The sequence below is a fragment of the Uloborus diversus genome, chromosome 2 (genome assembly GCF_026930045.1).
Source record: "Uloborus diversus isolate 005 chromosome 2, Udiv.v.3.1, whole genome shotgun sequence".
NCBI lineage: Eukaryota > Metazoa > Arthropoda > Arachnida > Araneae > Uloboridae > Uloborus > Uloborus diversus.
The window spans coordinates 120010343-120026610 of NC_072732.1; the positions used below are offsets into that span (position 1 = coordinate 120010343).

At 32.2% G+C, this 16268-nt stretch overlaps 1 protein-coding gene across 1 annotated transcript in view; it reads left to right on the forward strand.

The window, feature by feature from the left end:
* LOC129216012 (nuclear distribution protein nudE homolog 1-like) overlaps window positions 1-16268 on the forward strand; it is a 119346-nt gene that overhangs the window by 60582 nt on the left and 42496 nt on the right. The window contains exon 2 of the mRNA XM_054850148.1: window positions 1706-1859. Coding sequence (XP_054706123.1) covers window positions 1706-1859 — 154 coding nt within the window. The remainder of the gene's footprint in view (window positions 1-1705; window positions 1860-16268) is intronic.

The following is a 16268-nucleotide window of genomic DNA, read 5'->3' on the forward strand; positions in this document are numbered from 1 at the left end:
TAAACGACTACCGTTTTTCTTCATCACCCACCACTTTTTGGAGATAGCTTTCCCCTAATTTTCCCCCCGTTTTCGACAGTTTCATAGCCACTCTTTAGATATGGAGGGCACAAGGGATCATTATATTAACTTTTAGCATTCTTCTGAAGTGCTAGAGATGTGAAAAGTTTCAAAACATGAACATTTATAGCAAGAAGAGAGATTTAGGAGGACATTTCCCCTTAAAATAGTTTTAAAATCAGTAACATTTTTTTTTCACAATTTTTCTTTGTAAAACCAGAGTATCGCCATCACTGCTATGAGCCCCATGCCAAAAAAAAATGTTGACGTTATAAAATTAAAAAAAAAAAAAATTCCAGCCTCGCACGTTGCATGCAAGTCACATCGCAGATCTTCAATAAAGAAACGTCCCGTATTATTTTTATTTATTCAAAATACATTCACAGATTTAGAATTAAAAATGATGTTAAATACGCGCATAATCAGTGGTGTTCCTATAGGGTATACTCCATGTACGCCGTATACTCTCAAACATTTTTTAGACATAAAGACTAAAGAGTATACCCTCAAGCTTCAAAGAATTTCATAATATGACATATTATGTATATGATCGCATACACATATTGTACGTAATTGATTACTGGGAGTATACCCTCAGAAAAATTGATGTGAACATCACTGCTCATTGTATAGCATTAATGTATATTTATATTAATGGGGATGAGCCGCCTCCAATGCTTATCACCTCTTAATAATATCAAGAAGCTATAACTGATATTTGATAAGGTAAAATACTGGTATTTTCAGTATTAGCTGCAAATAATATTCTTTTTGTTAAATTAAAGCGTTTTTAATAGGTCTTATTAGACGTTTAGATGACTGTTGTTTTGAAATACTTATGGCTGTATCTTGTTCATTGCCTTTCTTCAACAAAGGAAAAACTTATAGTTCAGTTACATTACAATACAAGACAAAACAACCCTTCAGGTTTTGTGCGGAGTAGCTAAAATACCGTATATTGACTCAGCGTCACAGATTCATAAAAAGAGTGAAAAGTTTACGAAACATGTGTGTGTTAATCGTAGATTGTTATAACCATGCTCTTTTTGTGCGGATTTGACCAATGTATTTGCTCTACCTATAGTTTTGAAATCTATAAAGACAATCGAGAAAAAACGATGCAACTTCGCAGTCAGAATATTATTGTTTTTATTTTCTCAAATTAGAAATTAATAAAATATGTATTACTTTTCACATTTTTATTTAATTGCTTTGTGTATCATTAATGATAATTTAATATTAGTTTTTTTTTTTCTAGCATTCCTTTCTGGATTTAAAGTTTTTTCGATGTGACATCTATAATTGTTTTACATTATAGTAAAGAAAATGTGTCATCAAAAATAATCCTTAGTCAAAATCAGCTAAACAGCGCTCTCTTTTACTAAGCAACGCGGTTTTCCTTGTGTGTGTGAATTTTTATTCATCATAATTTTTTCGTACATGACCAGGAACATCTAACCACAAAACTCATCTTTTAAATGCTTAAGCAGTTAATTTTTTTCGTTCTCATTCTCTATAAATTTCTTTAAACGCGAACCTGCTATTTTTAACGAAAAGATCAGCATTTAAAACATAACATTAATTGCGCTTCTTTCAAATATGTGTTTAAAAATAATTTGACATACAATTTCTCTCTCTTTTGCAGGTTGTCCGACTCGCAACAAGAATTAGAAGAATTCCAGGAAGGGAGCAGAGATTTAGAAGCCGAACTGGAAGCACAGTTGGAACAGGTGGAAGCTAAAAACAAAGAGCTTGTTTCGTGTAATAACCAGCTGAAGCTAGAATGTGAACGACTGCAGGTAATTATTTTTTTTTTTTTAAATCTTAAGTGGCAACATCCTGTTGTACTTCATATGTGCCTATTGCATTAAAGATAGTTTTCCTTATCTGTCTAGACCAGATGTCTTCCAACTGGGTATCCCTAGGGTTCACTGGAAGTTGACAGAGGTTCGAAAGTAATTACTGTTCGCTTAATCAAAGCGTCAAAGTTTTAGTAAAATTAAAATCTTTATAAAAGATTGGGTTCTTAAAAGCGGTTTACTCGTAAATAATATATATATATAAATGAAAAAAAAGTACGCAATTTGTTCACAATTTCTTTTTGTAAAATCAAATATCGCCTTTACTGCTAAGAGCCCCCATGCTCAAAAAAATTTTCACGTAGTAAAATTTAAAAAAAAAAAAAAGCCTCGCACATTGCATACGAATCACATTAAAGATATTTTTGATTTGTTGTTCCGTTTTTGCTTTTGAAGCTGAACACACACTCAAGGATAGATTCTTTTCATCTAATAGCTGCATTTTCTGTAGTCTGTCCTCCATGTTTTTAGCTTTATCGTTAAAACGGACTTTTAATTCAAACAGTTAAAAATGACTCATTTTAACGTATTTCCAAGTAGCTGCGATAATAATCTGTTTGGAATTCAACTGAAATTTTTTTTGATAAAAAATATTTGTAAGAAGTTTTATCTCTAACTCCTCTCGTCAAGATGTTTTTTTAACACTTAAGAGCTTTCTACGTATTTCGCCGTAAAACCTTTACTGCGCAGGGTTCAATTTCAAGAGCGTCTTTCTTTTCTCTTACAATTTTAAGCCGAACGCTCGAAGTCAGAAAATTTAGTTAAAAATTGTTATTCTACGTGATTAATAAAAACAGAAAACCCGACTGCGTAAAAACCAAAAAACTAAAAAGAAAAAGTATAAGCCCAGTACTTTAGAATTTTAACAAGAATTACTGAATAACTACTCCATTAAAATAGTTTTATAATCGATACATACGTACATAAGACAAATCATAAATTCAAAATCAGAATAGAAGGATCAACAGTCGGGGCCAATTCCTTTTTGACCAGTCAAGGAACTCCGTAAAATTTGAATGATCCTTCTATTCTGCTTTTGAATTTATGTTTTCTCTTATGTGTGTATATCGATTATAAAACTATTTCAGTGGAGTAGTTATTCAGTAATACTTAATAAAATTCTAAACTACTGGACTTATATTTTTTCTTTTTAGATTTTTTGGTTTTTAAGCAGTCGGGTTTTCTGTTTTTATTTTATAATTAGTTTTTATTTTACCCTTTTTAGTTAATTTTCATTGACTTAGTTATTATGATCATAAGACGGCAAATTTCGCAATCTTGTCATTTTATTGAGAAAGTTTGTATCGTGAGGATCGTTAAGTAACTTGCGGTGGTCTAAACTACTGATTATTAGTCCCTCTAGGGACCTTACTCGGCTTAAAGCTACATATGCTTGACCTTTAGCAAAGATGCAAGAACATAAGTCAACCACAGCTATATTAACAGCGCAGAAAACTCGTCAGTCAAATCTTTCTCCCGAAACTAAAAAAGCCCGTCAAGAAAGTACGAAACGTAAACTAAAAACAAGAGACGTAGCGAAACTCAGTCCCCTGAATCACGATAAAAACAAGTGCAACATGTTAGAGATGAAAATCGAATTAGTAGACTTAGTTGGGTATACCGGGGCATGTTTATGAGGTTTTTTTTTTCTATGAATTTTCTAATTTTTTATACTTGAACATAGAAAATTTTAGACATTGTATTTTTATAAAGCAGTAAATGAAGTCAAAATTTGTATATTCAGTTGTTACTCAGCTTGTGTTAAAATCCGTTAAAAAAATTTTTTTTTGAGTCCAAGTCGGTTGGGGAAACTTGCACCGAACACGCTGCAAGCTTATGCATCGAGTGGGGCACGTTTTAGCATAATAAGAATGATACCAATTAGTAAGTGATATAGATTTTTAACCAAATTTAAATGTTTTATTTCTCTTAAAACACTTTGAAAATAAAAAAAATCACAAATAATTAATTAAAAAACATTTTATAAGCTAATCTAAAATCATAAGGCTTATTGCTAATTAAAAACAGAAACTATTTAGTAATCTTTTTCATCACTTTTACCAACAAAAATAAAGTATTTCCTTTCGCATACTTGTCATGGGACTGCGTTTTAGCATCTAAGACATTGAACCTTGTCTTGTCCTTTTTTCGATTGATTGTGCGCTTTCAAACAATAGATGCAAGCACAATTTTCTACTTCGTAAACAGAATCGTTCATTAATTTCCTTTTTACAGAGTGTACTAACTTTTTCCCTTTCGCAGGTTTTGGTTTAATACTTTTTTCTTTGATGTCTTCTATTTCTGTTTTTTTTTTTTTTTTTTTTTTTTTCCTGCTCTTATCTGAAGGCTTCTTTAATCGGAGTATCAGTTAGGGGAAAAAAAGACGATGCTCACAATCCTTTTCTGGTTCCTAAGCTTTGGTCCTACTTTTTCAAATGGTCTCAGCTGGAGTAATCCATATGTGACGATGTGGAAGGCCTAGTGGGAGAAATACTTGAATTATCGATAAGCCTTTTCATAATTTTGACATCTAACGTGGTTCTGTTAGTGTTTTGAACGTAATGTCTTACCATCTTTAAAATAAAGAAAATGTATTACAGATTGCTGAATAGTGTATAAAGTTAAAGAAGAACAAGCATAAAGACAACACTATATGATTGTAAGCTATAAGATACGAATCTATTACTTAATTAAAAATGAATGGTGATTTTCAAAACTAAATAACCTGAAAATACTAAAGGTTTGAGACAGTACAGAGCGAAAAAAGCGTCCGGGGCCCGTTTAGAAGTGAGACAGAGTAGTATGACACAGTAAGAACGTGCGTAAATGTGCCCCGACGAAATTGCGTAAACGTGCTCCGTCGATAAGTTTGGATTTCTTTTTAACGTGTAACAAAATTTAATAACTTTTCTGCCCGTATAAATACAATTCTCAAAAAAAAAAGAATAAATTCTCTTATTTTTTTATAGATTTATTTGTTTTTAATAAAGTATTATTTAGTCACAATAAGCTTCAAAACGTTCAACACAAAATTTACTCTGCTCGGTAGAAAACAGATTTTTCTCTCCGCAAGCTAAACCGAAGCTCGACTGATGCTCAAAAACTTGTGAGAATATTTGCTAGAGAGTAGCATCAATCTGGAATGACTGTTGGCTCTCCATTTATAACTCGTTTCGAAAAAAGGGCACTGTGTAAGCGTACCCAATGCGTAAACGTGCCCCAGTCTACCCTAAACAAAAAAATCAGGCAGCGAAAACGCTACCTGCATTTGTCGCACACTATGTAGCAAGCAGGTAGCGTGCGACACGATCCCGAACAGCCAATATGGCGACTGGTTGTTGATATGGTGAATTTTGATAATTGTCATGTGTTTAGTGACACTCCCAAAGTTAAGACAAATCGACTGACGTAGATTTATCAAAATCGGCCAAGGGGTTTAGCCTATCGAACGCCACATAGGAACAAACATACATACATAGACTCATAAAACATTACCCTCCTTTGGTCACTCACGCCCAGTAGGGTAAAAAAGGGGATTGAAATATTTCTTCTTTTTTTCACTGCATAAATCTCTCAATAAACTAATCAGTCCTCCCCCCCCCCCTTCCCCTCCCTTTTTTATGTGGGATGTCTTTTAAGTGTTTGCACTCTCAGAAAAATATTTTCAGGAGAATATGATTTTTTTTATCAATTTGTTAATTTTCTTATAAAATCTCAGCGTTACTTAAAGTACCATTTTCAGTGATAAATTAAAAGTTTGAAATAATAAACATTAATCAGTTAAAAGTAGTTTTTCGATGTTTGAAATAAATATGCATTCATTTCATGAAAAATCGAACTTATGAGGAGATATCTTAGTGCTATATAGTGAAATATTAATTAAAAAAATCAAAAAGGTTTTCAAGAATCAAAAATATGAGTGTTTGTTCGACAGAAGCATTGAAAAAAATAAGTAGAAGGTAACTGTGTCATTAACTATAAGGTTGTGTTCGATGAGCGATCGGTAGCTAACCGGTTAAAATAATGCTTACGTTCAACGAGCTCAACCGGTAGCGACCGGTCGACTGATCACGTGACACTAGTAAAGTCAGCTAATGCTAAAGCATTGGAGGTGACGTCATTATTTTAACCGGTGAGCTACGGGTCGCTCATCGAACACAACGTAGCAGTCGATTTCTCCCATATACTTTTTAGGGAAAAAATATTATATATTCAATTCTCTCTGTATCAATGTGAAATCAACTTCCTTAATTTGCTACGATTCCATAGCATGCAATATGGACCGAGAAAGAACGAACTTGAAATCATGTCTGACCCTACGTTAAAAAACAACTTTACTTGCTCTATCTCCCGCTGAGATAATCGAGCAAATGCGGATTATAGGCTACATATGTTGATTTAAATCACGTTCTTTGGCCGAGCGTTCTGAAAATTTTGTTCCATTTTGAGAGATAATATAAGCAAGTGATAAATTCAGAAGGTAATGAAGTAGTTTTCAAAATAGGGGTTCCCCTTCTCTATCTTACAGAAGGTGACTTAGCCTACATTTGTTTCATCACGTCAAACCGGCTTCGTTATCAGGAAGGAGATGCTGAGATCCCTCGTGAAAAAATCATTCTCTTCCGAAGAAAAGATAGAAAAGAAGATTTATAACAAAACAATGGGATGTGACTCCGCTGAACAAAACTTAAAACAAAACAAAAAAAATCCTTCAAAATGAGCATTTTTTTAAAAGAAATATTGTCATGAAAACTTCTCGTTAAGAACAGATTTTTACGTACTGAATTTCCTTCTGAAGCTTAACTTTTCACAGCTACAGTTAGAATCAAAGTAGATTTTTTCTACGTTGAAGTAGGGGAGTGTGGGGCAAAGTAAAACGGCGAAATATTTACTCTGCTTTTAGCTCCACTTATCTAGTGATATTTTAACTATGTAGTTTCACATGTAATCTATTTCAGTCAGGAAAAAAATGCTGCCGAAAATTAAAGCATATGACAAGGCAAAATTTAAAAACTGATACTCATGCTGTAGTAATCTGTAAGTAAGTTAAAAATTATTTTTGTTATTACAAAATGATAAAGTTCTTGTTGTAAACATTTTAAATTTTAATTGAGACTTTCTAATTGTCGATGCAATATTTATTTAGTTAACATTAAGTTTGTTTTTTAAATATTTTGTACAATTAGTCAAGTACATGCGGTGCAACGTGGATGGGGCAAAAAAAGAAATAGTGGATTTTGTTTACTCGATCAATAATTTACTAAATCACTTACGTATTCATTTATTAATTAATTCATTTACATTCATTCGTTTAGTAATTTACTTATTCATTCATTCATTCGTTTATTTTCTTATTCATTCACTCGTTTACTCACGCATTCATTTTCCTTCATGTAATATTTAATTATATTTATTAAGTTATTCGTTTACTATATCATTATTTTATTATTTATTCATTCAACCTATTATTTTATGATTCATTTGATCCCAAATATTTTTTTTATATTAGAATACAAAATATTTCATTAGAAAAATATCTAATTTTTCACTTTACTCCATAAAAAAATGTGAACATCCCCCCCCCCCCTTTTTTTAAAGCGCAAATTCACCGCCAAAATTAAAAATTAATGTTTCGATGCAAGTTTTGTTACAAAATGGAATGTTCTTATTTTATGTAGTGGAGACCGAGGCAAGATGACTATGCTAACAATTTTTGTTGTTTATTAATTTATTTTTAAGGATAATAAAATTTCCTTTCCAAGAGCTGTTAGAGAGATCCTTTGCAGTATAAAATATAGTACCATTTAATTTTTCAAATGAAACAAATGAAGGATATTTTTATTTTTTCATAACCTTAACAAATCGTCATCTTGCCCCAGTACTGGGGCAAAATGACTTTGGTCTCGGAGCAAGATGACAACACTGAAAAAGGTTGAAGACAATTTATTTTTTGAATATATTACATAGTTTAACAAATTTTTACTGTGTTTTTACATCTTACAAAGCATCAAATTAATCGTAATGAATTGCAAAGTAATGTTGAACTGATTAATTGTGTAGCTAAGAATAGTCACAAATAAAAATGTTTTTTTCATAATTGGAACATTCTTCACGCCACCACTCTTGGCATTGCAGCACTAGAACCATTCTTCTGTTGGTGGGTCACAATATTCTTCTTTACAAGCAGGACTTGTAAAGAAGAAGTATTGTCATCTTGCCCCGTGTTTCGGCCCGTCATCTTGCCCCGGACTGCCTGTTTGAAAGGATTCGTCTTCATTTCCATAAAGCAAGGCGATTAATTAACTTATATTCATGGTAATAGGCAGTATATAATCTAAGTTACTCATAAATACTAAAGAGAAACAATCTATCATTCCTGTATCTTTAGCAGAGCTTATTTACACATGCATGAAAGTTATAACGTAGCAGCGGTAAACAATCAGAGCTTCAGAACTAACACAACGATAATTTCAGCGTCTTTAAACTATTGCTGAACGAACAGACGATAAGAAAGCCAGTAGTATCCAGTTGGTGCTGTTTCCTAGTGGATAAAGGAAAAATTAAGACACTCGTTATCTTGCCCGGCCCGTCATCTTGCCCCGGTCTCCCCTACTGCAATTTTCAAAGCAGATTTCCAATTTGTTCATTTTGAAAAAGCTCAGTCAACTTAACTAGTTCACTTTGTCCCTCATTCCCCTACATATATTTCCCAAATTTTGAACACATTCAATATAAACTGACGAAAAAAGGCTATGTGTTAGTATTTTGATCAAAAATGTTATTTGAATCAGAATTTTTGAAGTCTTTGAAGGTCAGACAAAGATATGTATCGCATTTCCCTAACCTCAAGACTTGTGCAGTTTTTTTTTTTAATTAAAATTATTTATTTCTATTTTTTTTTCATTTTATTTTTATTTATTTATTTATTGACTGATATTTGGATGAGAAATTTAGCATAATGTTATGCTTAGATTTTTTTTTTTACATCTGATTTTGCTTTAAATGTCTTATCACTTTGTTCTTATTTTCGTGGAAAACTTGTCAAAAAAAGAACGCGCATTAAACAAATTTAAATAATTCTAAAATTCATATTTTCGCTCTCTTTTTTTGCGCAACTTCTCTCACTTGTATTCTTATTTCTTTCTTTCTTTTTAAAAATTGTTTTAGATTTTCTTTTTTCTTCAATTTTACTAGATAATCCATGTAAAAATTGTTTCAGATTTTCTTTCTTCTTCAATTTTATTAGATAATCCATGTAACTATAATTTAATGTCTTTTAAAGCAAAAATTCAAAGCCAGAATGTGTCCTTTAATATAAATCCATTCAAAACTAAAATAAGAAGTAAAATAAGAAATACCAACGTCAAAAAGCACAAATTGCAGATTACTGTAAACACGTGTTTCGGCGTTACAAGGAACGCCTTTTTCAATGCATAAGAAATGAGCTTACGGGTGGATGTCTTTTCATCCATAAGTTCATTTCCTTTGCATTGAAAAAAGCGTCCCTTGTAACGCCGAAACACGTGTCTACAATAATCTACAATTTGTGCTTTTTGACATTGGTATTTCCTATTTTAGTTTTTAGGACAACTGTATTTATTTAACCCATTCAACTGTTTATAATGCTTACAAAGTTATTCTTTCTTTTATGAGTTTAGTAAATATTTTATGTGATGTTATGATGATATTTAATACTTTATTAGTTTAGAATAGTTCTAGTAAACAAAGTTTCAAAGCAGGGTTAAGTTTTTTCTCATGAATAGGACCAGAGCGATATGTTAACACCGGAGCTTTAGAGTCGTAGGAAAATAGTCGAAATAGTCATAATAGTCGTAATAGTCGAAATAGTCGTAGGGATCGACTCCGCGACCCTCGTGACTCCAACTCTTGGAATTTTAAAGTCTCCGACTCCGCAATCCCGGCAAAAATTGCTGAGAAGAGATAAAATCTAGGGAGTGAAGACTTTTATTCGTGAATCCTAGACCCCAAGTCACGCGATGGATTTTCAAGCAAAGCATTGGACGAAGTCAGATTTCTTTCGTTTGTTTCATGCATTCGTCGTTGTTGAGTCACGTGATATGGAGTGTTTGGGTCAGCTTTTGCTAAGCCAATCATTGGACTTGCCCCCTCCATTCTAATTTCTGCTCTAAGGCAAAAATGCAGACTCGGAGGGACTGATTCCGTCTCCTTAAATCTTAAAGCTTCCGACTCTGGCTCTTTTACCCCAAAATCAGTTCGACTCCGACTCTACGAGCTCAGATTAACACGAACAAAATTTAAACAACTTTAAAAGTAAGAAATACCTTATGTGGAGAAAAGTTAGAGAAAATATTACAATGTAAGCTTTGAAGTGAAAAGACATCGGACAAACTAATGTCTTTTTCATCCATAAGCTTACCTCTTCCTCTTTACGCACATTTTTGCGATTAAACGTTGTAACTAATAAGCACGAAACTGCAGTCATCGGACGGTTGGTTGGTAGGTTTATTTGATTTTTATATGGGGCAAGAGCCCTTGAGGGCTATGCAGCACCAAACGATTTTTCATTATATACTACTTATTTTTCATTTAAGAATAAGTCAAAAAAGTAAAAGTAAGAATATTTTGAAGTAAAAAGCATAAACCTTCAAGTACTAGTATAAAAAAAGAGTCTTAAAGCATATAAACGTTAAAAACATATAAGGAAAAATGGATGAAACAATATCTTGAAAAATGAGGAAAGGACGAAATCACATAATGGTGAGACAAACACTACATTTAAAAAGGAGAATCCTATCTTTTGGAGGAAGGAGTACAAATTGCGATGGGGTGGGTCCCCCAGCAAGTCTTTCAAAGATGGATTAAAATCATTAAAATATTTAAAACGTATTTGATTAAAATTTGGCCAGTTGCCTAAAATATGCAACAGCCTCGGCTGGAATGATTGAGCTGGCGGTGTATTTCATGTATTTTCTTTCACTTTTAAAGTGATTAATATTTTACTCGTCCTTGTTTGCACTACGCCGTCTTACTGTTTATCAGATTTTTACTCAACAGACGTTAACTCGAAGATCTAAATATAGGGGAATTGCGTCACTGCTGATGTAACAGTAACAGACAGATGACAGTGTTCTTAGGCAAACAAGATGGTAGAAAAGTAAACATTGCACAATCTCATTCTTCTTAAGTGAATTTTCACAAGAAATAACTTATTGCTTTTGCTGAATTTGATTGAAGTTCAACGCATCACCTGATTCAATGCGCTGTTCAATGGCACGGCAGCAATAGAATTTAAGGCGGACAAATAAGTTTTGTGAGGTTACCCTTCATCCTTCCCCTTCCTTTTTATTTATTTATTTATTAATGTTTTTTATTTTAAGAACAAATCTAGTTGAAGTTTCTTAGAAATTTTATACAAAATTCTCAGTTTCTCGTACTGCTGTTAATCGGAAAATTTATAGCAATGTATGTTTTTAAAATCTATTTGAAATATTTAAAAATATAATATGAAGAAGATATTTGGAAAAAATTTAAATACTTCAAAACACTTGATTTTTTTAATTTTTTGAAGAGTATTTTTATAAACTGTAAAATAAATTTAAATTTTATAAAAACTTCAAACAAAATGTAAATTTACTATAATAAATTATTTTATACTGATTACAAAATTTTATTGACGTTTAAACTAATTTAATGCATCTTCAAGTTTATGAATGGCTATAAAAAGGAACCGAAATATAATTTTTCTCTGCTTTAACAGATAAAATTGTCGAACAAAAACCCTATCTTAACTGTGAAAACATTTTCCTGCAGTGGAAGAAATCACTGTTACTGCAAGTATTATGTGAATTACATTACAAATAGTTGCTTAGCTGTATTTCAGTTCATTTTTACTATGTACAGTGAATGCACTGAACGGTGGGGTATGGGTATCAACCCAGAAAAGCCTTTGTTTTAGCAATTTTGCCAATGTTAAAATATTAAGTTTCTATCAATTCAAATTTTAAGCATCAAATGTGTGTGTTGAGAAATATTTATTGAGAAACATATTTGAGTATCTATATTTGCCCAAATACAATCGTAATGTAATGCTTAACAAGAAATCGTAAGAGAAAACAAAGCTATAAATATTTTAAAATATGGTTACAATTCCTTTATAATTGAGTCTAATTAAATGACTTTCTGGGATATAAATAGAAAATTTATCGCATTCTAAAAAAGTAAATATATTTTGACTTTCCCTATTATTTTTTACGATAATTATTAGCCTAATAAATATAATTACCTTGAATTAAATCGTTTGCATATCAGCTCATAATTGCTGGTGATAGTTAAATTATTGCTAAAAATATATTGATTCCCAGTCTTATGCTATTTAAAGAATAATAATAGTAATCAATAGAACAAATTTTGTGTGTTTAATTTATTGCATGGCTTGTGCAAAAACTGAATGGTTTACTACAATAAGTCACGAAAATCTCATGTCTTCTGTGACTCACAAAATCAATCTACTGCTCCATTGAGACATTGAAATCGTTTTTGTAACATATTTTTGAAAATGAAAGGAACAATTGAAGAACGTTGTCTTTTTTTTATCATCCTATTGTTTGAGGCTTCGGTATCATCAATAACTTCTTTCCTTGAAACATTTAGAAACATTTTTTGTATACCGCTTTTTGTTTACCATTCTCCTTTCTTGCACCTAGGAACATTCTATCGGTTACTTAGTACGTTTATCCTTTCTTGTTTTTTAAATATTCTTTCAGAAATCTTTTTTTCTGCTAAGGAAGTTCCATCTTCGCTACGCACAGTGGATTTCTTGGTCAAGATTTTTTTTAAGCAGCTTTTGTTTGTTCTTTTTATAATCTGTCATATTCTGACAATTGGATGGGTAATGAGTAAAAAAATGCATTTTTGTTATCACCTATTGCAATATTTCTTAACCTATTTATTAAACGCTTCTTTTTTGTAACATAATAACAAGAGCTACTATGTATTATAATCAAAGGAATTAAAATAGAATGTGGAAGAAAAATACACACAGCTATCTTCATCCGGTAAAATAATTAGCTTAATCTTAGATCAAATTTCTGAAACCCAAAAAATCACTTACTATGGTATTGTTTCTTTAGCTCATTAAGAAGCCGAATTAATTTCCCAAAATTTTATTTCAAAACACAAAATTATATTAAGATTTATTTTATGATTTATTAAACTTAAAGTTACTAACACAAACAATAATTTGCGATGTTTGTACATATAGGTAAATCTTAATCTATACAATAAACCAATAAGTAAATACCTTTGTGCCGAGAAATAACAGGAAATATCCAACTTCGTTTAGCACAAAGTAACAGAGTACAGAATACACGTGTTTCGGAGTTTCCAGAAACCCATTTTTCAATTTAAAGGTATGAGCTTCTAGATGTAAAGACATTCAGTAAAAGGTCTTGACACCCTTGTTGCGTTGGAAGGTCATTCTTCAAAAAGTATAACTTTTCTGTCACACGCCTTTTACTGTAAAAACGTTAAGGAACAATTCATTTAACAATGATTTTTAATTTCATCAAAAATATATCTATTTAATCCTGCCAACAATTTTTTAATAATATTTTTTATTTTAGTATATTTTTGGTTCACAAAATGTGAATTCTCACCTCCGTGGCATGTCACACACCTTGTGTGACTGTTTATGTTGTTTAATAACTTGTTTAATTAAAAATATATACTTATTTATTTATTATTCCTTTCACAAGTGTCTCAAATACTAATTGTTTAAGTACATATATTTAATTTTTTAATATTGTGTTTTAGTTCGTTTTAAGAGGACAAAGAGTCATGTCACACAATAAATTCTCACATCCACTACCTAAACACAAAATGCCATTCCTCATTAACACGTGGCAGTAATGACATCAAATTTTATTTTCTATGAAACAAGGGAGTCCCCTTGTTTATTTTCAGCCTTAGTGGAAGTTGTGAGATTTTTGTCGAAGAACAAGAAGATAGATTTTGCTTTAAAAACTTAGTGTGGTTATTCTGACTTCTCACCTGCGTGAACTTGAATTTCAGGGATTTAAATTAATGTAAAAAAAAAGAAGTGAACATTTTCTCATTTGCTTAACATGTGCAAATTGTAGCAACGAAGAAAGAAAAAAAAAATTCTGAAAAATGTATCTATTAGGCCTATATTAATGGAAAATTCCTCACCTCCGTAACAGACTTTATCAATGTCATTATTTCTCAGGTAAAAATAAATGATGGAGGGGAAATACATCAATAATAGGCATTCTACCAAAATTATAAATTGCCAGTATATCCTCAAATTTACTAAGTACTATTTTTAACATACATTTGAAACTGCTAATTAAATCGTATTTTAATTGAGATAACTTAATATTATATTCCCACTAATCATTAAAATAGCTGATTGTTGGCACAATTAACAAAATTACTACTTTGATATTAAATTGGCCTCAATTTTTAAATATTAAAAGTGTCTTTTTGTTTTTCTTTTTTTCCATGAACAAGGCATTTTTTTTTTTAATTTATGAGTAAAATAATTGGAACTTAGCTGAGCCATTGTTTATGGTAACTTCTAGTAGGTAACACTTTCATATAAGAATGAAAAAAAAAAGAAAACAAAAGGTTTCGAAATTGAAAAATATTTGCGTTCAAAAGTTACATTTTCTGGAGGATGACCCGTGACCGAATATTGTCCTGTTACAAAATGGCTCCAGCAAGCCCAGCCATAAGTGCCGACACATGTGTCCACAGCATGCCACAAACGTACCGTTATGCTGCCATGGTGTTAGGGCTCAATATTTGGGGTGACCTTGTTTCATATACGATAGCACCCCATAACATCACCCCAGCTGTGGGTGCGGTGTCCATCTGAAAACAAAGGCACTATTACGGCTTTCACAATTGGGTCTTCACAAGCGTGCACTATTGTCATCATTGCCCAAATTGAGTTCAAGATTGATTTTCAAGATTCGTCCCTAAAGACGCTCTGGATCCGTTCGATTGCAGTCCAACCACATTAAACGTGACACTACTTCAAATGAAGGCGACAGTGTGAAAGCCCTAAACCTGCCTTAGTTTCCAGCGACACACTGCATTGCAGCTGGAATGATGCCATCGGACATATGATACATAGTCACCCCTAATGTTAATCCACAACACTACAACAGCCTAACGGTACGTTTGTGCTATGCTTCAGTAACATGTGTTGGCTCTCATGGTGCGGCTTCTAGCAGCCATTTTTCAACAGGGCAATGTTCGGTCTTACACAGCAAGGTTGTCAGTGGACTAACTCTTCCACATTATCACTTTCTGTAGCCTGCTCAATTCCCAGATTTGTTACACAGATCTGGGTATGTGATCCCAGATATTAGTATATCTGGGATCACTTTGGATGGTAAGTTGGACGGAGTACGAGTTTGATCTCATTAGTGGGGCCTTTACAGTAGATGAGGAACGAGCTGACGTAGGACATCCTAATACGAGATTGTTATGCCTCAATTCTTACCTGTATTCTTTCGTACATTCACGCTAGACGTGCCTTAATAGGATACTAAAACTTTCATTTATAAGGGATTTTTACAGTAATGAATGATCGTTTTGCTTTCATTTTGTAATCACTTTCTTATAACAATATCGTCCTTACGTGTATAAAATTACTTTTCATTCTGACAATTCCTTCTAGGTGCGTCGATTTTTTCGTTTTGAGTTTATTTATGTAAATGCATTTCAATGTACTTTTTTTGTTTTAATAATCTACAAGTATGAGCGCATATTTAAAACAGATTAAACTAACTGTCAGATTACTAGAATCAAAGCCTAGTAGCTTTGTCATTTTTTATTGATAAAATTTCGTTAATAACTATAGAGAGTTAATAAACATTATCTTTAAAAATAGGTGAACTGTAATTCTATACATTAGAAGCAAGGTTTTTTTAGTTAGGGATAGAGAAACACTATTTTTCGAATCAGAAACCTATTTTTCCCCCACATTGAGCACTCAGCAAATCAGAACTGCAATTTCACGGAACAGTCATGGAATAGCGTCAAACAGCATTCCTGAACAACAGATTATTAACAGCTTATCGATTTTAAGAAGAATCCACATCGATTTAATAGTTTCCCCGTAGTACCCTCGGGCCCTTTACGTCTTTTGTTGTCGCGCATGCGTGACTGATGCCGTTCCGTTTTTTGGTTACATGGTTTGTTGCACCAAGGTGCGGCCCTTCTTTGCCCACGGGCTCTGCTGAAGGCGAAAATATGTCCATGAACATGCAATGAAAATGTTGACACACTTCTCGATGTCGTGAATGAGTTATTATTGGCTTTTGCAGTGTTAAGCTGTTC